The sequence below is a fragment of the Delphinapterus leucas genome, chromosome 1, assembly GCF_059928025.1.
Source record: "Delphinapterus leucas isolate spDelLeu-1000000601 "Yukka" chromosome 1, BTC_Dleu_Yukka2, whole genome shotgun sequence".
Lineage (NCBI taxonomy): Eukaryota > Metazoa > Chordata > Mammalia > Artiodactyla > Monodontidae > Delphinapterus > Delphinapterus leucas.
This window is the reverse complement of record NC_143129.1, coordinates 6,830,325-6,854,703: the sequence shown is the minus strand read 5'-3', so window position 1 is coordinate 6,854,703 and position 24,379 is coordinate 6,830,325. Positions and strand designations below refer to the sequence as shown.

The 24,379-nt window shown below is 62.0% G+C and overlaps 2 protein-coding genes across 2 annotated transcripts; one reads left to right on the top strand and one right to left on the bottom strand.

The window, feature by feature from the left end:
* The first annotated feature begins 7,747 nt into the window (after window positions 1–7,747).
* Window positions 7,748–12,245, top strand: GPR37L1 (G protein-coupled receptor 37 like 1). Its single transcript, XM_022562027.3, has 2 exons — window positions 7,748–8,695; window positions 10,955–12,245. Exons 1-2 carry the CDS (start codon window positions 8,108–8,110, stop codon window positions 11,759–11,761), a joined length of 1,395 nt encoding a protein of 464 aa, XP_022417735.1. The 5' UTR covers window positions 7,748–8,107; the 3' UTR covers window positions 11,762–12,245.
* Window positions 12,246–15,261: 3,016 nt separating this feature from the next.
* On the bottom strand, window positions 15,262–23,831 carry ARL8A (ARF like GTPase 8A). Its single transcript, XM_022561966.3, has 7 exons — window positions 23,446–23,831; window positions 19,160–19,240; window positions 18,790–18,863; window positions 17,364–17,457; window positions 17,098–17,165; window positions 16,784–16,854; window positions 15,262–16,320 (listed from the first exon to the last, which is right to left on the bottom strand). Exons 1-7 carry the CDS (start codon window positions 23,566–23,568, stop codon window positions 16,271–16,273), a joined length of 561 nt encoding a protein of 186 aa, XP_022417674.1. The 5' UTR covers window positions 23,569–23,831; the 3' UTR covers window positions 15,262–16,270.
* Window positions 23,832–24,379: the final 548 nt, after the last annotated feature.

The window sequence follows — 24,379 nt, the reverse complement described above, 5'->3', positions numbered from 1 at the left end:
CCGGGGGCCAGTGAGGGTCCTCCCCCCAGGGGAGGCAGGGGCCCGTGCTGTTGGCCAGGTGGTCTTGCCCAAGTTCCAGGAGCCCGGCCAGACTTTGGCCTCGTGGGCCCACCCTGGAGGGCGTCCTGGGCAGTCGTGGTCAGACACCCCCAGAGGGAGACCTGGAGAAAGGCAACACATCCGAGGGCCAGGAGGACGGATCTCCTGTCGGTTCCGCCGTCAGAGGCCCAGGCCGAGACCAAGCGCTGCTGCTGGTCATACGAACGTGGCTGCACGCAGAGGGATGTCCGTACAGGGAGACGGCACAATCTAGGTCGGTTTCGGGGTAACCCTGGAGGGTTGAGGAAACCCGCACTCACATTTTCAAGCCCCCGGGTTTCGGGGTGCTTTTGTTGTGAGTCCTGAGCTCCGAGCATGGCCTTGGCTGAAGCCAGCGCAGCCCTGCGGTGCTGTGTAGGAAGTGACACAGCGTCAGGATGTCAGGGGCTGTGCTGGGCCGGGGCCGGGTCAGCAGGCACCTGCCTCCCTGAGTCTGTGCTCATGTCGGCGGCTTCAGCCTCCCAGCTCCTAAGATTGAGGACCCAATCCAGTGCAGTCTGCAGACCCGCAGACTTTGTGCTGGTCTGGACAGGAGAGAAAAAAAAGCGAGTCCAGGGGGAATCAGGAGGGGGCCAGATTCGACCCCCGCAACCTGGGACATCCAGAGTTGGGGGGTCTTGCCTGGGCCAGAAGCCATTCTCCTCGTCCACAGGTTAAGTCTCACCCCAGGGCTGGGGCAGCTGGCTTGGCCCTGCTTGTTCCTGCGAACAGAGGCTGGGCTGCGATTCCAGGTGGGAAAGACCCGGCCGCGGTGAGGGCTCTGAGTTTGTCCCTAGCCTCCCTGCGTACAGGGAGGAAATCCACCCCGTCTTTCTCCCCTCCTTTGAAGCACTGCCCCCCTCTTCACCCCAACCTGGGCAATGACTGAGTAGGGCATGCAGTGGCTTTTCCCCCTAGGAGGGGCCCTCAGGTGCTGGGCTCCTGGCCGCGTGGCCCCAGGGCCCTCAGCGCTCTGAGTCACAGCCCGTTTCCAGGCAGGCCGGACGGCAGGCCCAGGCCCTCCCAACACGGGGGCTCCAGGGGGACCGCATGCACATAAGGGTCCGGGGCCACCCGAGGGTGGCGCTTCGTGGGACCAGGGGATGAGGAGGGTGTGAAGGAAGAGGTGGGCGTTTATGAGGAGCCCACTTTGTGTCGGGAGCACCCCTTAGCCATGCAGTTTGACGTTCACTACAACACTTTGAGGGAGGGTTTACAGCCAGGAAGGCTGAGGGTCAGAGGTAAGGTGACTTGCCCCGGGCCACACAGCCTGAACCCTGCGTGCCTCCATCTCAGGCTGTGTCCGGACCACCCTCCGACCCCAGAGGGGGAGGAAGTGAGAGCAGCTCTTGGGCTCAGAAGGTCCCCAGAGCAGAAGCCCAGCCATCCTCCCTCAGCACCCCAGCCTGTGCCCTGATGCCAGCCGGGCAGGTGCCACCCGGGGGGGGGGGCCGAGCCCTCCTCCTCGGCTCGGCTCCGTGTTCGTTTGTGCTGAGCCTGGCTGGCAGCTTGTGGCAGGACACCAGGGCGAGAAGGCCGAGAGGACACGGCCTGGGCACCTGGCACTGAATAATCTGCTCGTCTCAGCCCCGCCGCCTGAGGCTGTGTGAGGGGAAGGGGGGCGCCAGCGCCAGCACCTGGGCACGAGGGGCGAGGGGCCTGTGCTGTCTGGAGCTCATCTGTCTCCCAGACCCTCACCACCCTAGCAGAAGCTGCAGTGGCCTCCTGCAGGCCCCCCTGTCACAGTCACGGCCGGGCCTAGGCTCTCCCTGAAGACGTCATTCCAACCCTCCCCGCCCACCCCAGGGCTCTGGAACCAGGTTCCGAACTCCAGAGAGCCCTCTAGCTGCCCGAGGATGGGAACCCTGTAGAGGTTTCTGTAGGGAGAGCTACAGAATGCGCAGGGACTCAGGTGCCCTCCTGCCCGGGATCACCTGGGGAGGGGCAGACGGGGAGGAGCAGGGTGGGGGGTTGCCCTGCATGGGCTTCCCAGGCTCCTCCAGCCTCACCCCACCCTTGCCCTGCTCCTCAGTTCCTGGTCTTGCAATGCTGGGGACCAGGCTCCCTCCTCTCGCTGGGTGACCCTCTGCTCCACCAGCAGGTGGGATCTTTCTGGAATCAACCTTTCCTCCCCACCAGCCACCTTCCTGCTGGAACTTTGGCTCCACCTCCTTTCTGCCAAAGCAGCCTCCACTCTTCCACCCGGACTCTGCTCCAGGAGAAACCCCTTCTTTTGCTTTTTTTTTTTTTTTGTGGTACGCGGGCCTCTCACTGCTGTGGCCTCTCCCGTTGCGGAGCACAGGCTCCGGACGCGCAGGCTCAGCGGCCATGGCTCACGGGCCCAGCCGCTCCGCGGCACGTGGGATCTTCCCCGACCGGGGCACGAACCCGTGTCCCCTGCATCGGGCAGGCGGACTCTCAACCACTGCGCCACCAGGGAAGCCCATGGGAGAAACCCCTTCTAAGGCTCGTCTCTAGGAAACGTTCTTTGATTCCCCAAGACTGGCCGGTTGGCCCCAGCATTCCCGTTCTGGTCACCCTCACACACCTCCACCTGTTCTACTCCTTATGGAGTTGAATTTATGTCTGCTGACCGCTTCTCCCACCTGGATCCTGGGTGTGTTCTGTCTCCTCCAGGGGACAAGTGGATTTTCCTGGAGTCACATTTCTAATAAAGGAGCAACTTCCATGTTCGAGCCGTCTAAAACTGGACGGGGCTGCCTGGGATGGAGTGACCTCTCTGTCAACGGAGGCTTCAAAGGTGGCTGGTTGTGCGTTAGTAGCAGGTGCTTTGGGGTATGGCACATAGCAGGCATCGGTAAACATCTGTTAAATAAAGGCCAGCATCCCTCACTGGCCTCCTACAGTGTATAAGTGTCTCATAAAAATCTGGGATTTTGTTCTGATGGGGCCAGCCAGTTGGGTCCCAAAGTTATGCTGCTATGGGAGGGTCCTTACCGGGAGACGCTAACCTGGAGGGCCGTCTTTAGGTAAGAGGACCTGACTTCACCACGGGAAGAGAGCCTCGTCTATGGTGAGCTCAGGGTGCTGAGTGCTGGCCGGAGCTCAGAGGAGGTGCCCTGGGGTCTGGAGGGCGGGATGACACGTTGCAGGCCGGATTAGCGGTTCCTCATAACAGGCTGTGCTTATCTCACCGTGGCATCCTGAGCCCTTCCCTGTGTTTGAACATCCCAGCCTTGCCTTGGCTGGGCTGTGGGAGACAGAGGGGAGGTGATGAGACCTGATTGGAACATGACAGTCTGGGAGAGCCAGCACCATGCTGGGGAGAGCCCCAGGGAAGGAGCATCTTGGGGTGGTGTGAAGTCTTCCCACTGACCATCTGGGCCGCTGTAAGTCTTCCTTCTGTCGAGGAGGCCAGGGGTTTCCTCGCCCCAGCTCCTTCACTGAGGGGACTTTGGGATCCCCGAGCAGGTAGGACTTGGTGGGTAGTTCTGTGCCTCTGCTGACTGTGTGTTCTTTTTTCCTTACACACACGTTCCAAGCAACTCCTGGATGCCAGGCGCTGAGGAAGCAGACGGGGAGACAGGCCCTGCTTGTCAGACTTGGGTGGGTCTGAGGTCCAGGGGCTCCCCACGTCAGCATTCCCTGTGTCTGCTCCCTCCTACAAGCTCAGCCTCCATTCCACCCTGTCTGTTCGATGCAGCGGGCGTTCCTGATGCAGTGCATAGAAATCTTCTGGAGGGTTTGCTGAAGCTGGGGTGCTGGTCCTGCCCGAGTGTCTGCTTGAGCCGGCGTATCAGTCAGCTCCCCGAGGCGGGCGATCCAGGGACCACGCTTATTACAGCGGAAACCTTGCCTTCACAATGCCCACATTCTACTGCAACAGCGTCCTTGGGAGACCTCAGGTCCCGGTGATACCCCTGACCTTTTACCCAAGAGAAAACTGAAGGGCAGAGAGATTCCAGGATGGCACGACACCCTCTCCTTTTCCCGTGTCCTTCCTCACAATTTATAGTTATGCTATTTGGGGGTTAGTTTTTTCAGTGGCCGCCTCCTTCCTTGAATGTGAATCTCGGGGGGCAGAGGTCATGCCCATGTTGTTCACTGTTTCCCGAGTGTCTACGACAATGCCTGGCGCACAGTAGGTGCTCAGCGGGCATTTGGACGAGGAATGATGACTGATGGCTGGCTCGTCCTAGAGTTGGGAGCGGGTCCTGATCATCTGAACTTTAGAAACACACCTAACCATGGCCCTTCACCTGTCCCCCAGTGCCCCTGGGCCCCAGGAGCCTGGAGCCCAGAGGGCTGGCACAGTGGGGTCCCGAGGACACCCCGCCCAGGTCTGGTGCCAGCTGGAGGGGAAGGTGTGTGGTGGGGGAGGGCTTGTCTCAAATTTGCCCCCCACCCCCACCTCTTTGGCTGCCTCCTACCTCTCTGTCCTTCAATTTCGAAATCTGTAAAGTGAAGGTAATGACAGCACCTGCCTTGTGAGGCTGTGGTAATAAGCGAGTTACCATGGCAACAGCTCATCCTCATCTAGTACTTCCCGTGTACCAGACGCAGTTCTAGCGATGGACACAGACGAGCCCATTTAGTCTGTACTGTCCCCTCGTCACAGCCCAGGCCCAGAGAGGTTCAGTACTCACCCAAAGTCACACAGCTCGTAAGTGGCAGAACCGTCGAAGAAGTCATACCTGGACTGTGTGGTTCCGTTCGCTGGACAATGTCGGCTAGTGGAACTTGTTCAAGAAAATGTCAACTCTGAACTGTCCTCTCGGGCGGCACCGCCCTGGCAGCCCCAAGGCCCTCAACCCGCTCCATGCCAGGGGACAGCCCCAGTCCCGCTCCCACCGCCTCCCACCCCAGGAACCTCCCTGGCCAGCTCACTGGGGAATTCCCAGGGGGCAGGATGGGGAATTCCAGGGATGGAGGAGAGCCGGTCCTAGGGGCTGGGAAATCTTCGCCTTCCGCGTGGCCTGCTTCTGAGTAGGGGACCAGCTTGGTCCAGGACAGGAGTCTCGGCCGGGGAGGCCGACCCGCGAAGGGGCCGAGTTGGGCACCCCAGGAGGGTGGGGTGGAATGGCAGGTGCCTCTCCACACCCCCCGGGGTCGGCCTGGGGAACCCACCTGGTGGAGATTCCGACAGCCGCAGGGTCTGTGGGCAGGGCTCGGAGTGCAGGCAGCCCTGAAGTTCCATCTCTGAACATCTGGTTCCACCTAGTGGCCTCTGACATCCCCACTGCCCCAAAGAGCCAAGGGAGCCCAGGACTGGCAGGCGGGGTGCCCTCGCAGCGGCCAGGGTTTACAGAGCTCCTGCCCCGAGGTGCAGTCGGTATGGGATATTCAGAGCAGAAGCAGCAGAGGGCTGACGGGCTGGGGTCGGCACTGTGCTGGTGTGTGCCTGGCCCTGGTGCTCGATTTCTCTGGTTGCAGTTTCCACATCTGAAAAATACGAGAGTTGGTGTAGAGCCTCTTCCAGGATCCCTTTTGAACTTCTGTCAGGCTATGCAAAGGAGTGGCTAAGAATTTCAGCTTTGGAGTTGGACAAACCTGCAATTTGGATCCCAGCTGTGTGTCCTTGGGAAAGTTACTTTCCCTCTCTGAGCTGGGGTAAGAATGTAAAGGTGAAGTATGATGATTCTACCAAGCGTTTACCGTGGCCTGGCACTGGTGAGTGCTCACTAAATGGCTGGTGATGACTCTGTTTGCCCGAACCACCACGAGGCAGGTGCTGGGTTTCAAGGACAGCAGCTAAGTGCCGGGAGCCGCAGGTGTGAAGGTGCTGACTTGCTGCGGGGTGGGCTGGGGGGCAGCCCCGCAGGATTCGGGAAGCACATTCCAAGGGTGGACCCCAGGATGCTCAGGCCGTGCATCTCCTGCAGTCCTTCCTCGGCCCTTTCCTAAGGCCGGAGAGGTGGAGGTAGGAGGCCTGGCCTCCCTCTGCCGTGGAGGCTGGGGGTGGCGACAACGAAGGGGCCAGTTTGGTCCTTGTCTGATCTGACTTCTCGATGGGCCTCTCATCTTCGCTGTGACACTCTGAAGCCCAGACAAGCCCGGCCCTGCAGCCCCCATGTCCCTGTTCCCACACAAAGAATAAACAAGAAGAAGGCTGAAAGGTAAGATCTTCCAAAAGCCCAAGATGCTTCCCTTATCTTGCCTGAGGGTGCATGAGGTTTTTCTTCCTCTGCCTCCTCCGTCCCCTTTCCCTGGACCCCTGTTTTCACACAGCACGTTGGGCCTCTGGGTAGGACAGAGCTTTCTGGTCAGAAGGTCTTCTAGGCAAGTCAGTTCTGGGCTGGTCCCACTCCGGGAGCCCCGGCTGGTGTCTGCTGACTGACTGTGAGTGGCCTTTGACTCTGGCCACCCAGATGGCCCGCCTTCCCTCTCTGGCCTCGAGGGAGCGGGAACCCAGCCACTTCCTCTCCTCACTTTCTCTTCGTTTTCTCATGAGTGTGGGAGCTCCTGGGACCTCACCCTGCGCCCTCCCCGCCAAGTGTCTGCACACCCCTGGGCAGCCGCAGCCCCACCTCTACCCCTGTATCTCTGCATCCTGCTGCAGCCTTTCTCTTAGGCCGCAGGTGACTCTTTCCTGCATCTCTACCCAGACCACTCACCTGCACAAGCAGAGGGTTTCGCCCAACTTCACACCAGACTCCTCACCTTTCCTGCCCAGGTGAGTGTCTCGCTGTCACCGCAGGCCTGGGGTCAGCTTTGACCTGTCCCTCCCACGCACAGCCTTCGGCTTTCCTGAACTCCGCTTCTCACCATCTTCTAGACAGCTGCGTCTCGACAGGTGCCCCTGCCCCAGGCTGCGTGACCCCAGCCGTCGTCAGGGATCCTCCCCAGGGACGTGCTCAAGCCACGTCCTCTGCTCAGCAAGCCGCAGCCCCCCAGTTCCTCCAAGGTAAGGCGTACACCCCGGGCCTGACGTACAAGGCCCTTCCCGGTCCTTCCTCTGCTCGCCTCCCAGGCTGCTTGCCCTCACGCCCCTCCCTGCTCCCTTGCTGGCCGCCTTGCTGTCCTCGCGCTGCACCCTGCTGTCCCACCCCCGTGGCTTTGCAAATGCTGCTTCTGCCTGAGCACCCTTCCTTCCTTGTTGTCTGTCTGGGGAGCTTGAAGCCGCTCTTCAAGGTCCATTTAAAAGTCACCCCCTCTGGGAGGTCCTCCAGATGCCTCCAGCCTCCTTCGGGCTCCCTCGGCGGCTGGTTCCTTGCCTTTCATAGCATCCATTCCTAAGCTATAATTATTTATGTACATATTTATTCCCCCCCGCCCTGCACTGAAGGCTCCTTGATGGCAGAGGTCTTTTAGGTTTTTGTACCGAGTGTCTAGAACCCAGCAGGTGCTCAGGAAAGACCTGTTGCTGCAAATGTCCACCCGCCTCGTGTCCGGATCAGAACGTGGTGCTTTAAGTTTCGGGCGGCTGTTCCTTTCAGGGGAACTTTGTGTGGTTCGCGGGAAGCAGGTGGACCCGTGCCCACCGAGAACAGCGATGGTCAGAAGGTCTGGAGTCAGGCCCAGGCCCCGGGCCAGCTGGGCCAGGTTTAGCTCTGGGTAAGTGACTGGCCACCTCTCCAGCCCGAGACACGGGAATGAGGGCGCTCGCCCCTCAGGGCTGTGGTGAGGGTTCATCCAGAAGCCGGCTGAGTGTGGGATCTCATCAGGTTCAGTAAATGACAGTGACAGTGATTATCCAGCCTCCTGAGGAGGGGCCGGCGCCCTGCCTCCACCCCACCCTGCCCCCACCCCCGCCCCCACCCCCCAGGACCCCAGCGTCTGAGGCCGGGGGCGCCCGGCCTCTGGGGGCCGCACAGGTCTGAGCGCTGCTGCCCGGGGGGCCCGGGGAGGCGTGTCCTGTGGATGGCACAGAGCGCCCTGTGTCCAGCAGAGGGCCCAGCACTGCCCTGCCTGGTGGCTTAGGGGTGGGGATGTAGGGGGTGCTGGAGCCGGCTGGCAATGCCAGACGCCCGATGGGGGCGGGCCCACCAGCCAGCTGCCCGTCGAGTCGGCCCTGCACTCGGTCCGGCCTCGCCTCCGCTTGTGGGCAGCCACTGCCGCTCATCCGGCCATGCGGTGGCCGTGGCCTCTGGCCATGTCTCTCGCTGTGGCGTTAGCGGCGGGTCCCGGCAGGGTCCCCGGGGGCGTCCCCCTGCGCCGGGGCGGGCGTGGCACGGAGGAGGAGGCCAAGGGGGTGCAGCAGTATGTGCCCCAGGAGTGGGCTGAGTACCCCCGGCCCATCCGCCCCACCGGGCCGCAGCCCACCGAGCCCCAGGTGGCCGCCAGCGCCCACCCGGACCGGGCCGTGGTCCCTGGGGGCAGCAGGCAGGAGCCTCGGGGCAACACGACGGGGACACCGGGCCGGCGGCTGCAGATCCAGAACCCCCTGTACCCGGTGACGGAGAGCTCCTACGGGGCCTACACCGTGCTGCTCCTGGCCCTGGTGCTGTTTGCCGTGGGCATCGTGGGCAACCTGGCAGTCATGTGCATCGTGTGGCACAGCTACTACCTGAAGAGCGCCTGGAACTCCATCCTCGCCAGCCTGGCCCTCTGGGACTTTCTGGTCCTCTTCTTCTGCCTCCCTGTCATCACCTTCCACGAGATCACCAAGCAGAGGCTGCTGGGTGACGTGTCTTGCCGGGCTGTGCCCTTCGTGGAGGTGAGTGTGTGTCCTGCTAGAGCCCACAGGGTGGTGGTGGGGGGGCGCTGCCGGATGTGGGCTGCGAGGGTGTGCGAGGCCCCGCAGGCCTGGGGCTCTGTCTCGCTGCTTCTCCCCCAAGACAAATGCAGGATTGGCTCCTGGGAGCTCTCAGGTACCCGAGCGAGCAGGCGGGTGTCAGGGCCCTGCGGTCAATTCTGTGTCCACTCCCGGGAGTGCAAACACGGAAGGAAGGAAAGACCCTCCCTCACTGCGACTCTCGTCGCCGCCATCGCCGTCAGCCGTCTCCTCCATCCTCTGGAAGGAGAGACCTGGTTCTGGGGCTGGAGCTAAAGCTGGGGCTCTAGTGTCAGCTTCTGTCCCTGGCGTACTGGGGTGTCCCTGGGCAGGTCACAGCTCCTCTCCCATTTCACTGTCTCCTGACCAGAGGGTAGACCACTTGGTCCTCCAGCTGCGGCTCCAAGGTGACCACTGGCCCCACCTCTGGGAACTTCCACGCTGGGATGAGCACGTGGGTGTTGATAGATGTGTAGCTCACACGGATCCAGCTTAATCAAAACAGTGCAAAGATATACCAATATATGTGCATTTACGTGGGACACAGCAAGGCCAGCATGTCTGCCTAGGAACAGGAAATCAGCCTGCGGCATTCTGCATGTTGCTTACGCTGTGGGAGGAGGAAGAATGAGCGCTGGGGTGACTGTGGCCTCCCTCCCCGCAAACGCTGCTTTCCCCCCGAGACAATGGGAGATGCTGAGTGAGTGGGCAGCCGGCCTGGGTGGGGAAGGAATTAGGATCAGCGTCTGGACACTGTCCTATTCCCAGCTCTGTCCCCGTCCCATGACTTAGCGATGGTTTCATATCCGGACGGACTCTCTGAGGCTCAGCGGGCAGTACAGCCCTTTCCTGTCCTTCCCAGCCCAGGGAGACCACCTAACGGTGGCCCCAAGTTGCTCAGACCTGAAAGAGGCCCTGCAGCCGGGGACAGCCCTTGCATCTTAGTGACCTGGCGCTCAGAGCCCAGGAGAGCTGTGGGAGGTCAGAGCCCGGGCTCTGCTGAGCGGCCGTGGTTAGCCACTTAGCCTGCCTAAACCCCTACTTCCCTCCCTGCGAGTCGGGGCTGACCGCCATCACCATAGCTGGGTGAGTCCCTGAAGGCTCACATGTGTGACGTCCACAAAGGGCTTAGAACTGAAATAATTCAGTACGTGGTGGATTTTACCGGGAAAGGTCTAAGACCCCCGTGAGCGCTTGTCTGCATGGAGCTGGCGGCCGAGGAGAGCCCGGCCCTGCCCCCTGCCCAACTGTGGGTCCCAACACACCTGATATGCAGGCTGCCGCCTAACCCCCTCCACGGCCTGGAGGACAGAGGTGACCCCTGAGCCCTCCCTGGAGGCTGGGGTGACAGGTGAGAGTGGAGGGACGAATGCACCGCCCAGCATCCTTTTGTAGGGAGGCCCCAGGAGGGAACAGGAGGCAGCTAAATACAGCTTGGGGCCATTTTTGAGATGTAGGAAAGGAGAGGGCGTGTTGTTTAGCCTGAGCCCTGGCCTGGGGCCTGCCTGGAGATGGGGCAGGAGCCAGCCGGAGAGGGGAGTGCTTGGACAGAGGGGGAACTGAGCACAGCCCTGAGTGCCCAGCCATCATCTGAGCTGGGAGCACCGCCCCAGCCCCGTCACTTCTCTCTGCCACTTTCTTCCCTGCTGCTCTGGCTTCCTCTCTGCTCACAGGGTGGTTTTCCTGTGTGCTCTGTGAGCTGCCTGCGGGGAGTGGGCACAGGTCCACTGCGTCCCCACTCGGGCTGGCCCTGGGCCTCTCCGGGCAGGGCGAGGAGGGTGGGAGAGTGTATGCCCTGCACCCCCAAGGCCACTCCCCCCATGGACGTGGTGGGTGAGGCTATCCAAGCACCCGGCAGGCCCAGGAGCCCTACGTCTCCGTCCATGCTTGTCCTCGGAGATGATTTCCCAAAGTCTCAGGAGCACAAGGGGCTGTAGGGCCTACCTAGGTCGCTCGTCCCTGGGCCCAGAGGCAAGGCAGCAGGCGGCCTGCAGGGGAACCTCAGCTCTGCCGTCCACCAAGGCCCTGGTCCCGCCTGAGCCCAGTCTGTCCCGTCAGACCCTGGCCGTGAGATCTGAAATGCCCCTGAATGGCGGTGCCACCACTGTCCTTCCCACGCCTGCCGTGCACTTCCAGTCTGAGCCAGCCCCTCGGTTGCCTGGGGCTGACCCCCGCCTCTCCCCCCACCACGCCCCCTCGCAGGTCTCCTCTCTCGGCATCACCACCTTCAGCCTCTGTGCCCTGGGCATTGACCGCTTCCACGTGGCCACCAGCACCCTGCCCGAGGCCAGGCCCATCGAGCCGTGCCCGTCCATCCTGGCCAAGCTGGCGGTCATCTGGGTGGGTTCCATGACGCTGGCTGCGCCCGAGCTCCTGCTCTGGCAGCTGGTACAGGAGCCCGGCCCCGCTGCGGGCCCCGTGGATGCGTGCATCATGAAGCCCTCCGCCCGCCTGCCCGAGTCCCTCTACTCGCTGGTCTTGACCTACCAGAACGCCCGGATGTGGTGGTCCTTCGGCTGCTACTTCTGCCTGCCCGTCCTCTTCACGGTCACCTGCCAGCTGGTGACGTGGCGGGTGTGGGGCCCGCCCGGCAGAAAGCCGGAGTGCCGGCCGGGCCAGCAGGAGCGGCGCGAGGGCCAGCTCAGCGGCACCGTGGTGGGCCTGACCGCCGTCTACACCCTCTGCACCCTCCCCGAGAACGTGTGCAATGTCGTGGCCGCCTACCTCTCGGCCACGCTCACCCGCCAGACCCTGGACCTCCTGGGCCTGGTCGGCCAGTTCGCCACCTTCCTCAAGGCGGCCGCCACGCCCGTGCTCCTCCTGTGCGTGTGCCGGCCGCTGGGCCGCGCCTTCCTGGACTGTTGTTGCTGCTGCTGCTGCGAGGGCTGCGGCGGGGTGGCAGCCACCGACGGCCCAGTTGCCAAGCTCCAGACGGGGCTGTCCACCTCCGTCTACTTCCACAAGCCCCGAGAGGCGCCACCGCTCCTGGCCCTGGGCACGCCCTGCTGAGGCTGGCCGGCCGTGGCAGGGGGAGCTCTGTCCAGAGATGGACTCGGCTCCCCTGGCTGGGGTCTGGGTATGTCGGAGCCCCCGGCCGAGCCCCTTCTCGGGGGCGGCCCGCCCGTCCTCTTGCTGGGGGGCGGTGATCCCCCAGGTCCTCAGAGCTGCCCAGAGACTCTCCATCCCACCGGCTGGGAGCCAGAACCTCACCTGGTCCCAGCCTCGCTCTCCCCTCCCCATCTGGAGCCCGACTACACTTTACTTTGCCCCTCTCGGCATCGCGCATCCTGGACGGGGGCCTTGGGGGCCAGCAACCGGTCTCTTCTCTGCACAGGATGGGCCCAGCCCTGGACGCCCCCTCCAGGTGCCGTCTCTTCTCCAGGAGCATTTCTGTCTCTGTCCTCCTCCTTCTCTGACGTACCCTGGTTGCCCGGTCCCCCCCAATCCCGGTCAGGTGCTCCCCTGTAGAAGACCCTTCTTGGAAAACAATAAACTAGGTAGAACTACCCCTGTGCCCACGGGCCTTTCTTGTGCCACATCCCGGCAGTGCCCAGATGCACCTGGGCTTTGCCCTCCTGGCCACCTTTGGCCCTTCCTGGCCTGTGGCTGGTGTCCTGTCCAGCCTGGGGTCCTGTGGCTTTGTGGGCAGAGTGGACGGAGGGGCTTGGGAGCTGGGGCACTGTGTCCTCAGGCTGGCCTGAGCCCAGCCATCCCTGGGAAGTAGAAGGCTGCAAACTTATCTCCCCGGGAGCCCCCGCCGCTGTTCCTACCTCCCCACAAAGCCCCCATTCGAGGGCAACCAGCAGCCTGGGGGGCTTCCAGCCTCTCTGAGAGCTGCCCTTGTTTGGCTTCTTAGAACAGACTGTTTAGCCTACAGACAGCCCAGCTGCCTGCCCCCCGCCCGCCCCACCCCCCCCTTCCCAGCAGGCAGAGCTCCATCGACAGCCCCACAGAGCCTTCTTTCCTCTCTCTGGTCCCCCCCACCCCCCACGACAGGGGGCCCTTCCAGAGGCCCCTTAGCCCCGCCCAGGCCCAGCGAAGTTGGCATGAGGTCAAACAAAGGGACACCTTGGCCTAGGCCACAGACCACTCCCCGCCCCGCAAGCCCACCCTTCCCATCTGAAGCGCAGCTCGGGCTCCCGCGGAGCTCCTGCTGCCAGCTCTGTCTGGATCACCTGCGCAGGGCCTCAGGAGGGTCCCCAGGGCAGGGTCAGGGAGGCACAGGCATTGCCCGGTGCCCTGGGCTCCATTCTCCTCTGCCCACCCCACCCATACCCCCTGGCCTCAGCCTGGAGCCAAGCCTCCTTCCCCCACTCCTGCGGATCTTAATGGCCTTGTTCTCTCCCCCTGGCACCCACCCTCAGGACGGGTGATGCCAAGAGAGAGGGAGGCCGTTGCTAGGCGATGGCGCTGCTGGCCGCACACTCTTTGTGCTGGAGAGACACCCACCCATTTCTCGGCCGACCGCTGCCACAGTGACCAAAGCCCCCAGCTCTGTCTGCAGCAACTTAAGACGGTGGGGGGAGCAGGCTGGAGAGGAGACCAAGGGCAGGCTTGTGGTGCTGAGGTGACCGGGGCCCTTCCCTCTCCCCCCACCCCAGCCCCAGTCCCAGATGCACCAGCAGCCTCCTATGGGATGGAGGAGGGGGGCCAGGGTGAAGGCGGGACGCGCAGGCCGAGGATGGGAGGCTGGGGGCGGGGAGGGGGAACTGCCGCATCCTGTTTGGGGGCTCTACCACAAAGGGGCCCCTGCCCCTCCCTGCGGTTCCGAGGCCCTGCCACCACCGCTGCCCTGGGCCCCGCCAACGTGAGTGGCTTGCAGGATTAGTCAGCAGGCCAGCGGGCCTTGGGAAAGAGCCACTGTCTCTCCGGCTAGGCCAGCTGGGGGAACAATGTGGCATTTGTTGCCTAGGGGTCCTGGGCTTGGGGTGGGGCGGCAGCTGGCAGTGGTGGGCGGTGGACTTGAGCTGGGTCTTTAGGGGACCAACCCTGAGCCCTGATGTCAGCCAGGTGGGAGGCGGGCCAACCCACTGAGCCGCCCTGACCCCGTCAGTATGCGCACCTTGCACTGAGAATTGCCTCCCTTGGGCCGGACTGGACGCAGTTACTGGACCCCATCAGTTAAACAGGAATAACCCCCCCCTCACAGAGGCCTGGAGTCATTGAATGAGACAAGATACATAAAGCTCCCGGCATGATGCCTGGCACCTTCCTTCCCTCCCTCCCTTTGGGGGTTCAATTCTCCAGAACTGCAGAGCAGGCTTGGCCAGGCGTGCAAAGGGCCCCCCCACGCTGGTGTACATATACGCGGTCTGTCCTACGAAGCACCTGCTGTGTGCTGGGTGCAGGCACTGGGGCAGGAGGATGCCTGCTTGCTGGCGACCAGCCCATCCTGTCTTATCTCGTCAGAGGACGGAGGAGGCGAGAAAGGCAGCTCATCCCTGAGACGCCCCATCCTGCTCACCAGACCAGTGACTGTTGGTCCTGTCCCAGCCTCCCAGGCCGTGGCATCTCCAGCCACCTCAGCAGCCAGGAGAGCCCAGGGGACAGCCCGGCCCCAGCTTCGACCTCCTCGACCAGGGGGCACGTGTCCTATCCTTTAGGGGTTGCAAGGAACCTGAAGTCATCTAGCTCCCTCTGCCGAATTCCATCTGCATTCTCTGCCCAAACTCCCCGGCAGTCGGGAAGCCCTCTCCAGGCAGGCCATTCCTCCCTGCGGTTCTGATGACCAGGAGGCTCCAAGAGGAAGCACCGAGGAAGGGCCGGTGAGCTCAGAGCCACCAGGGCAGGCCCTGCTCCCAGGACGGTGCAGGTGGCCTCCTCCCTGCAGAGGTGCGGCGAGAGGGCCGGACCTTCCGCAGGGCCGGACCTTCCGCAGGGCCGCTCCGTCTCCAGGCTGAGGGGAGCCAGGGGGCGGGGCTTACGGCAAAAGTGGGTCAAGATGGCCACGGATTTGGGAAGCGGGGCGCAAGCCTCCGAGGCCATGGCTGCGGGCAGAGGGGACCAGCTCTAGGGGTGGAGTGGGCTGGGAGGGGCCGGGGGTGGGCAGGGAAGGGAGGGCACGGCCTCTGCCAGGAAGCCAGCAGCCTGGACACCAACAGAGGAGCAGCTAAGGGTGGTAAGCCGTGGGCTCTGCAGGCCCGGCACTGCCCCCGCGCCCCCCAGGACAATTCACCGGCTCCGCCACCTCTGGCTGCAGGTGGGGGCCTGGACAGACTCCAGGAAGCGGGCTCCGTCCCGCACACACCGGCTGCAGCCGGGCGGTTCCGGACACAGACCCCCTCCATTCCCCTGGCAGCTGCTGGCTCAGAGCTGGGGACACAGGAAGGTCCGACTAGAGGAGGCGGCAGGGCAGGAGCCGGCGCGCTCGCGGGGGCTGCTCTGTGAAGGGCCATTGTGCGCCCGGGCGAGCGCGTGCCTCCCTTTGGCTGGGAGCGCCCAGGGTCGGGGACCAGAGTCCCCAGCCTGCCGGGCCGTGGACAGAAAAAAAAACCGCACCGCGCACCCCCCCCAACACAAAATTGTCATTTATTCTTGTTGTTGTTAGGAGGCAAAAAAATGTACAGTTACAAGAATCATTTTCCAAACAGAGGTTAAATATGAGCTGAAAAGTGTAAAAAAGGAAGAGGGACATCACTTTACAAATCATTAAACAAACAGAAAACAAAACCCAAAGAACCAACCCCCCATGCCGAGTTCTCTCCTTGTGCAACTCTGCAAAACGAGAACAGAAAATGAGGTGGCCCGTGGAGGTGAGGGCCCGGAGCTGGGAGCCAGGAACAGGCGGGGAGGGGCTGCTAGGGCGCTGGCCTCCTGCCCCTTCGGCCCCCGGTCTCCGGCGCCTGCTTGTGCCTGGTGGCCATGCTGAGGCTGGGGGCAGAGAAGGGCGTCTCCGGAAGCTCCCGTCAGCCTGTGACATTCAAACACTGCGGAGACAGGCCAGACTGGGAAGTGGAGACAAACGGGACGTGGGGACGGACACCCGTGCCTGGGCTGGTACCTGTCCCTGTGCCAGCCTCACCTTTCCTGATCTGAACCGGCCCCAGCTAACCCCGCTATTCTCCTCTCCAGACCGCCCCCTCCCAGATCCTGACTGGCCCCTGCAGCATCAAATGGTTGATTTTAGTCTTTGCTTAAATTAAAAAATTAAAATATATATACATATATATACTGTACACACAGGACAATAACAGAAGAGTGTGGGAAAGGGAAGCAGGGAGCGGGACAGGAGAGGAGGCGGGGCTGTGGGGCGGGGCTTCAGAGGGGGAGGGAAGCAGGGCGGCGGAGAGACAAAGGGAGAGGGGAGGGGGGAGGTTAGGGGACCGGAGGGGAGCAATTTATTTTACAATAAAATCGGGAGTTCAAACCTCAGCAGAACAGGACTCTGGGATCCCCAGAGGGCCCCTCCCCACACCAAGTAAGGAGGGGTGGGCTTGGGGGGGCGGCGGGGGGAGGGGGCGGGAGCTCGGCTTCAGATCCGGAGGGCGGTCACTGGTCCGAGGGGGCGGGGCCGCAGTCTCAGCTTCTCCGTGACTTTGAGTGCTGGATAAGCCACTGTAGGGTGATGTCTGCGGGGCAAGAGAGGAGGTTACAGGGCTTCAGGGCTGCTTCTCCTGAGGGTAGAGCACACACCTGGCCGGGGCGGGGGGGGGGGAGGGGGCGCGCTGCAGCTAGGGTCAACTCTAAGGGCATCACAAGCTCAGCTTCCAGCTGCCAAGCTCCAAACAGCCCCTGATGGGTGCAAGGGCGTCTGGCTGCGGTGAAAGAGACGGAGCCATAGGACGAGTCCCTCAGACCAGAAGGGTCCGACCCTACGACGTCACAGGCGGGGAGTGAGCCCCAAGGAGAGGGGGGATTTGCCCACGATCACACACCAGTTGACGGCAGAGCTGGGGTGATGCTCAGCATCGGGGCTTCCCGCTGCCTGTCCTGCCCAGGAGAGCCACGGCGCTCCGGGCTCCAAGGAGAGAGCCACCGGCTGCCTTCCCCTCCTGCCCCTCCCCGCGAGCGCAGCGACGCCCCCAGACCCACCGATGTTGTCCTTTTCTTTGCAGGAGATGGAGTAGCAGCAGATCTCTCGGTCCTGGATGGCAGACAGATTCCTGCAGGGGACCAGAGCTGTCTGCTGAGGTTGCCGCTGGGCAAGGGGCTGGGGGCCGGGAGCCGGGCGCGGGGGCAGTCGGGGATAGAGGGACGGGGAGGGGGAGGGGCGAAGGGCGGGGCTCGGACAGGCGCGCTCTAGCGCCACCAAGCGGTGGGCGCCGAGAGCAGCAACGAGCCCTCCGCTCTGGCGCCTGGGAGTTTGGGGAGCAGGGAGGAAGGACAGGGAAGAGTGGCCAACTCACATTTTCTCGATCAGCTCCTTCTCATCCAAGGCTCCCGGGAGGTCTCGCTTGTTGCCCAGGACTAGGACCTGCCGAGAAGGGAGGGCAGGGCTCGGTCCAGGGCAGCCACGGCCAGGCTGCCCCAAGAAGGGGGCTGGCTTCCGCAGCCCCGTTGCATCCGCACCCCTCCCTCCCCCCACCGCCAGCAGTGTTTACCCCCACCTGCCCCCAGCGGTCCCCGGCCTTCCCGGCGAGCCCCCGACCCTCCCACTCCACTCGGGGCTGACCGGGATGCCCTGCAGCTGGGGCTTGTCCAGTAGGTTGTGGAGTTCATTCTTGGAGGCCTCAATCTTCTCTTGGTCAGCGGCATCCACCATGTACCTGGGGGGCGGCAGGTGGGGACAAGCTGACACCACAGGCTGCGCGGTTGGGGGGGAAGGAGCTGCAGCAGCTCTGGCTCGACACCCGGGGTCTCCGCCACCTGGGACGGCTCAGGCAGGTGCTCTGAGAATGTCTTCTGAACTGATGGGAGTGAGAACCTGTAGGGGCCGCTGGGGCCTGCCCTTGTCCTATCCCCCAGACCTCTGGATAAGCTGCTGCTCCTGTGGCAGCGCTGGGCCCCATAGGATTAGACCTAAGTCCTTCCCAGAGTGACCCGCTTACGTTCTCAGGGCAGGGCTGGCTAGACAAGGGGGCGAAAAGAGCAAAGGAAGCCCCAGAAGACTTTCCTGCATCAAAATGTTTTTTTAAAAATCAGGTTGGGGACTTCCCTGGTGGTCCAGTGGTTATAGGACTCGGAGCTTCCACTGCAGGGGGCAAGGGTTGGATCACTGGTCTGGGAACTAAGATCCTGCACGCTGTGCGGCCAAAGAATTTTTTTTAAATAATAAGAATAATAAAACCAAATCTGGTTACTGGGTGTAAGATAGGCTACAAAAATGTACTTTACAACACGGGGAATAGAGCCAATATTTCGATATAACTGTAAATGGAGTGTCACCTTTAAAAACTATAAAAAAATAAAAATACATAAAAATTTAAATTTAAAAATCAGATTAAAAACAACGAAAGCTGGGCTTCCCTGGTGGCGCAGTGGTTGAGAGTCCGCCTGCCGATGCAGGGGACACGGGTTCGTGCCCCGGTCTGGGAAGATCCCACATGCCGCGGAGAGTCTGGGCCCGTGAGCCATGGCCGCTGAGCCTGCGCTTCCGGAGCCTGTGCTCCACAACGGGAAAGGCCGCAGCGGTGAGAGGCCCGAGTACCGCAAAAAAACAAAACAAACAAACAATGAAAGCTAAATGATCTTTTGTTTGGGCATATATATACGTAGAATAAAATTATTTTGAAAAAGCAAGGGAGAGAATTCCCTGGCGGTCCAGTGGTTAGCAGTCGGCGCTCACTGCCAAGGACCTGGGTTCAATCCCTGGTTGGGGAACTAAGATCCCACAAGCTGTGTGGCACGGCCAACAATGAAAGGAAAAAAAAAAGCAAGGGAATGAACCACTAAATCACACGAAATTCAGGATAGGGGTGAGTCTGGGTTGGGGGTAGGCAGGGAGATGAGGAGGGACACACAGATGCTTCAGCATGAAGTGGTCAGTCCTCTGGTTCTCAGACTGGCCGGGGGGGCGCCCAGAGCGTCTGTCAAAGCAAAGGCAGCTGCACACAGGTGTGAGTCACCTGCCAACGACCATGGCCCTGCTGCGCACTTACACGATGGCGCTCACTCCTCGGCAGTAGCGCTCCCACATGCTGCGGAAGCGGGGCTGTCCCCCGATGTCCCAGAGCTGAGCAAGAGAGGTGAGCGGGTGTCAGCAGCAGGCAGGCCCCCAACCCATCCTGGCTCCCACGTGCCCCCCGCCTGCCCCACCGGAATTCCTTCTCTCTCTACGTCCCTGACTCCTAAGCCTACCTGAGCTCTTTCCCCAACTATCCGGTCGGACCCAAGCCTCTGCTTTCCTCTAGCTTCTCCTCCGGAGGCCCGACACATACAGACACATGCACACACGCGCACATGTGCACACGCACACACACATCCTCTGCGGCCGTGGGCTTGCGCCCAGGGGCCAGCTCGGCTGCACACCTTGATGGTCACGTTCCCTTTGGTGATCTTGCGCATGTTGAAGCCCACGGTGGGGATCATGTCCTCATTGAACTGTCCCGACTGGAAGGAAGAGTCAGAATTGGAAAAGGGGCAAAAATCGCCAGGACCCAGGTGCGCTGTCCGCGGCGGCCACGGACCAAAAGGCTGCGGGAATGAAGCAGAGAGGCCAGGCCGGAGCCTCTCAGGCGCCCCAGTGTCCCGGGCAGCTCCCGCGCGCCCCCTGCTTTCAAGCAAGATGGGCCATGACCAAGCCCGGTGTCCACCTCACACCCGAGCTCCCCTGTGACAAAGAGGCCCCTCGAAGTCGCTCGACCAGGATGGAGAAAGTCCTTCCTGAGGTCTAACCCACCTCTCTGTTGTTGGACCAGAGCCCCCTTTCTGTATCTAGCCTCCGGTGGGGCAGGTCACGTTAAACAATCTAGGTTTACACTTTCACGCAGTAGTAAATGTTCACATCAGACTGAGGATCGGTAAGTCAGCCACGCCCCAAAGGCAACGCGCAGCAAGCAACTTCTGGGTTTCTTTGTACTGTACCCATTTGTAGGATGGGTACCCCTCACCGTGCACCCCGACTAGACCGAGAGCTCTCGGGAGAGGAGCCACGTCTACACTGACATTGGTGAATGTTCACCCAGTAAGTAGAAGTTAACCGTAATTCTGTTTCCCATAACCCACTTTCAAATTCTAACAATTCTCACGTCTCCCCTCTAAATTGTCTCTAAGATTGTTCTAAACTAGCCACAGGCCTCTATTAAGGCCAGACCAAACTCCGCTCAAGGTCATCTCCACGTTCACATGTAGGACACCTCTGCTTCTCCCGCAGACGCAGGCTGAAGGAGATGGGGCTCACTTAACCTTGAACCTGAGGGGACAGCCTTGTTCCGTTACGATGTCACTGTCTTCTACCAGGTGGGAGGAGTAATTTGCCTAAGGCCACACAGAGTGGTCAGGGGCTCTGACCATTGGCCAAAGTGTAGGACATGATGGCTTCTCATTCAGAGCCTGTGAGTCTGAATGAAGAATCCCCCCTGAATGAGACGGACTGATTCCCTTTTGCCTTCAGGAATCACCTGAGCTCGTTCACCAAGTCCCTCGGATGTGAGCACTGAATGCCCAAGACTGATGCTCAAGATAAGACGGATGAGGGTTCCTAACCTGGAGGCCGAAGAGGGGCTTCGGAGACCCCCTGAAGGTGCGCACAAGCTGTATGTGCACATTTTTTTTGTATGTACACGCCTCTGGGGAAAGGGTCTCTGTTTTTTATCAGATATCAAAAGGGTCCAAGAGCCTCTAACAGTGAGGAAACGTGAGGAAAAGGCAGTGCCCTGACGAGGTTTTGCTTTTGGCTAGGCAGGGAGAACCATGTATGCTTTAACTCCACGAACCCCAGCAGGGTGCAGGTGGAATGGGGCACCCACTGGGCCCAAGCCCACTCCATCCCCAACCGGGCAGAGGAAGAACGTGGTCCTGAGGAAGGAAGCCCAGCTCTTGTTTATCCCTCATCGTGGATGAGCTTGGACAAGACAGTTGGACCTCTCTGGGCCTCAGGGTTTCCTTCTGTGAAGTGGCAGAAAAGGGTTTTGGTTTGCCTAAAAATTGGCAAATAGGGCTCACAAAGTGCTTGGAAATGGTTTCCATACATGAGGAACCATCACTGCTCTTTGGCAACCCAGAACATTCACAGGCTCCTATAGAAGCGAAAAGCCTAGCCTGTCAGAATGTGATCCTGGACAAAGGACGGTTCCAGGAGGACCCTCAGGGAGCCAGGCTCCCCGGCCTCAGTATTTCCAGTTCAGCTGTGAATCAGAGCTAAGCTGGAACCAGTCACAACTGCATTTCCCGGCTGAGGCCTCAGATCTCACAAGCTCCTCGTTCAAGGTCAGCAGGCACCCTAAAGTCATCTGGAGGAACCCCTGGCTCAGACTTGAATGTCCTCTGGCTCATCCCTCCTGGGTCAGCTCCAACACTCCAAAGTGCTTTCTAATGAGTCAAAAATCCACCTTCCCAACTCTACCCCTTGGGTACCCCAAAATTAGCTCTTCCCCTGGATGGCCTTTTACACTTGTGAGTATCTGAAAATGGCCTCTTGTTTCCCTCGGGCAAAACATCTCCTACTTTCTGGCAGTTCAACTTTTTCAGAACTCAGAAAGTGAGTTCTGGGTCCTCAGAGGCACTGGAGAATCTCTTTGTGATGCTTCCCAGCTCACATTAGCCAGCGGAGCAGGTTACACATAAGCTCAATTTCTATTTACAGTCGGACTCATACAAGGAGTAGAAAAAACCCAAATGGGTAAAAGCTAAGACAAAGAAAGGCCACAAGAAGAGGCAAAGGGGATTCAGAAGGTCAGTGGTGGGCATGGGCCAGAGCCCGGGGTCCTGACTCTTCACTTCTTTCTGAAAGACACTCCACTGGGATCATACACTGGTGGGCGGAAATGCCGTGGCCCTGGAGGAGCTGAGAACTCTGGACTCGGGCACTCCCACTGCAGCCCACAAGGGATGGGTGTTCTGGAGAAGCCTCTTTCTAGAGAAATCCAGGCTGCACTTTTAGGATGTGTGAGTTGAGGTGGCAAATTTATGTCATAAACATGAAGGCCCGGCTGGGGGAGGGGAGCCCTCGCTGCACCCCTCGGAAACTCCTGACCCTGGCAGTGAAACCTGCGACTCTTGGATTCCGTTTCTGACCTGCCAGAGCATCCCATTCTCTGGACACGAACAGGACACGGAACCGCCTGGGTTCCTGTGGATCCCCGCCCAGGAACACAGCTTTGTAAACGCTCTAGGAGGAGAGACTCCCTGGGGGCCAGAGGTGATGCCCAGGCTGAGCCACGAGAGTAGCAGCGGCACCGACTGGTCCCCTCTCGGCCTCTCCCTGGAGACAGTTCCCAGATCTCGGCACCTCGGAGCGAAGCCACAGGCCCGCAGGACCTGAGGCCAGGCGTGGCGCTCCTGCTTTTGGAATCCAAGTCAACACCAGGTCTAACCAGGAGCCTGCGACCAAGGGCCAGCACCCGGGCAGACAGGAGCCCAGGAACCATCGTGCCAACAAACCCAGCCTGGGCCCGAAGAGCCTGTGCTGCTGGGTGAGCGGCCAGGGGCCCCTGGGCAGAGGTCATCGCAAACACGTTTGGGAAAGGAAGCCAGTGCCCAAACACGCCATCATGGGGTACCTGCCCCCCAGTCTCCCTCCACCATTCTCTTCGAGGGTGGGCAGGAGTCAGGCAGGGGAGGTACCCAGGCTGGCAGGTCACACTTCTCTGCCGACCCCTGTCATGTATGGCCACTCCACAGCTCTCAGAAACCCCCGTCTGCGGACGCGGGCCGGGTCCCCGGACACCTCAGCTCTGCCCAAGCCTTCCTCAGCCCCACATGCCCAGCCCAGCCCTCTCGGAAATGCAGGCCGCAGCCACTACTGCAGCTCAGCTCAAACACCCAGGGAGCTCATCTTCCCCTTTTTTGAGGCAGATTTTAACTCCTCCCCACCACTGCCCTGGCGCTGAAAGGCTTACACTTGCCCACCTCGGTCTTGATGACCCAAAGCCCTCAGAGCCACTCTCCCCTGTGTCCCCAGAGTGGACCTGCCCCTCCACCTCCAACTCATCCTCTGGGTCCGAAGCACCTCCTCCTGCCCTGCAACTTCCGGGCCAGGCGGGGACTCCGAGCTCCCTTTAGGATGCAGTGCGTCCTCCCCGGACCCCCAGCTGGACGCCACGGTCGGGGAGCGGTTCCCCGTGGAGAAGGAGTCTGGGCTGGAGCCCAGGGCCTCTGCTGATTCCACTCCCCCCAGGGATCCCCCCCCCCACACCCCCGTCAATAGCACCGGGGCTTCCTCTTCCGGCCAGGAGGGGTTAACCCCCCGGGGTGGGGCCGGGCCGGCCCGGGCCCCCTCCCCCAGCCTCGCGGGCATCCGTCCTGCGACCCTCCGCGCGCCGCACGGGCAGACCCTGCACTTTCGCCCCGTCATGCGCCAGGGTGCGGGTGCCGGAGGGGGCCCGTCTCCGCGGGCGGCGGTCCCTCTGGCCTCGTGACACCCTCGGCGCCGCCGGTCCTGGGGCCCGGGCCGCGTCCCCTCGTCCCCCGCCCCTGCGCCCGGCCGTGCCATCCCGGCCCAGGCGCGCGCCGCCGGGTCCCCAGGGCCGTGCTAGGCCCCGCGCGCCCGGGTCCGCGCCTCCACGCCGGCGCCAGCCGTGCCGGCCACGCCAGGCGGCGACCCGCTCGGCTGGGCGCGGCGGGGACCTGAGGCCCGGCCGGCCGGCGCCCCGTACCGCGATCACGTTGACGAAGGTGGTCTTGCCCGAGTACTGCAGCCCGACCAGCGTGAGCTCCATCTCCTCCTTCCAGAAGAGGGCCTTGAACCAGTCCAGCAGCTTGTTGAACAAAGCGATCATGGTCGCTGCGCCGGCCGCGCCCGGTGCCGGCTCCCCGCCGCCCCTCGTGCCCTCGCGCTGCGGCCGGAGCGGCCCCTCCCCGGTGCGGCCCGGCTCCGGACTCGGTGCGGGCGGAGGCTCGGCTGGAGCGCGCGGCCGCCGACGACTCGCTGCCGGATCGGCGCGCCGATGGGTGTGGCCTCCGCGCGTCCTTCTCCTCCCGGTCGCCGTCCTCCTCGCAGTCGTCCTCCTCCTCGTCCTCTTCCTCCGCCCGCGCGGCCGCCGGCCCTGCTCGCCCCCGAGCGGGCGCGCTCCTCCTGGCCGGGCCGGGCGGGCCGGGCTGCGGGTACGCTGGGCGGGGCGCCCGCGGCCTTCGGGGCGGGCCGGGCTGCTGTGCGCTAGGGGCCCTTGGGGAAAGAGCTCCGATTGTTTTTCGCCTTCCCGGGTTGCCGTGCCCCGATTGGCACCCGCTTCCTTCTTACAGGGCGGTGGGCCTGAGGTGGGCGAGGGCCCCGTTGAGCGGGACCATTTCCAGGGTGGAGGAGGGTGGTCCGTGGCTTCCCAGGACGCGGGGACGATGTCTCTAAGATCTTTTGTTCCCTGAGTCCTTGCCTCTGAGCATCTCTGGGTACCAGAGCCCCAGTGGAGGGGAACATCCACCTGTGAGGCCTCATTAACCACGGGGTACCAGGGCCACTTGCTTAGAAAGCCTCTGGCCCAAAGTGACTTTTACTGGGACCACCATGATACTAAAGAGAGAGAGTCCTGCGGGGGGTTTCCCGTGAGGGAGGTTTGTGGCAAATGAAAAAAGTTGGCCTGTTTTGGTAAAAAC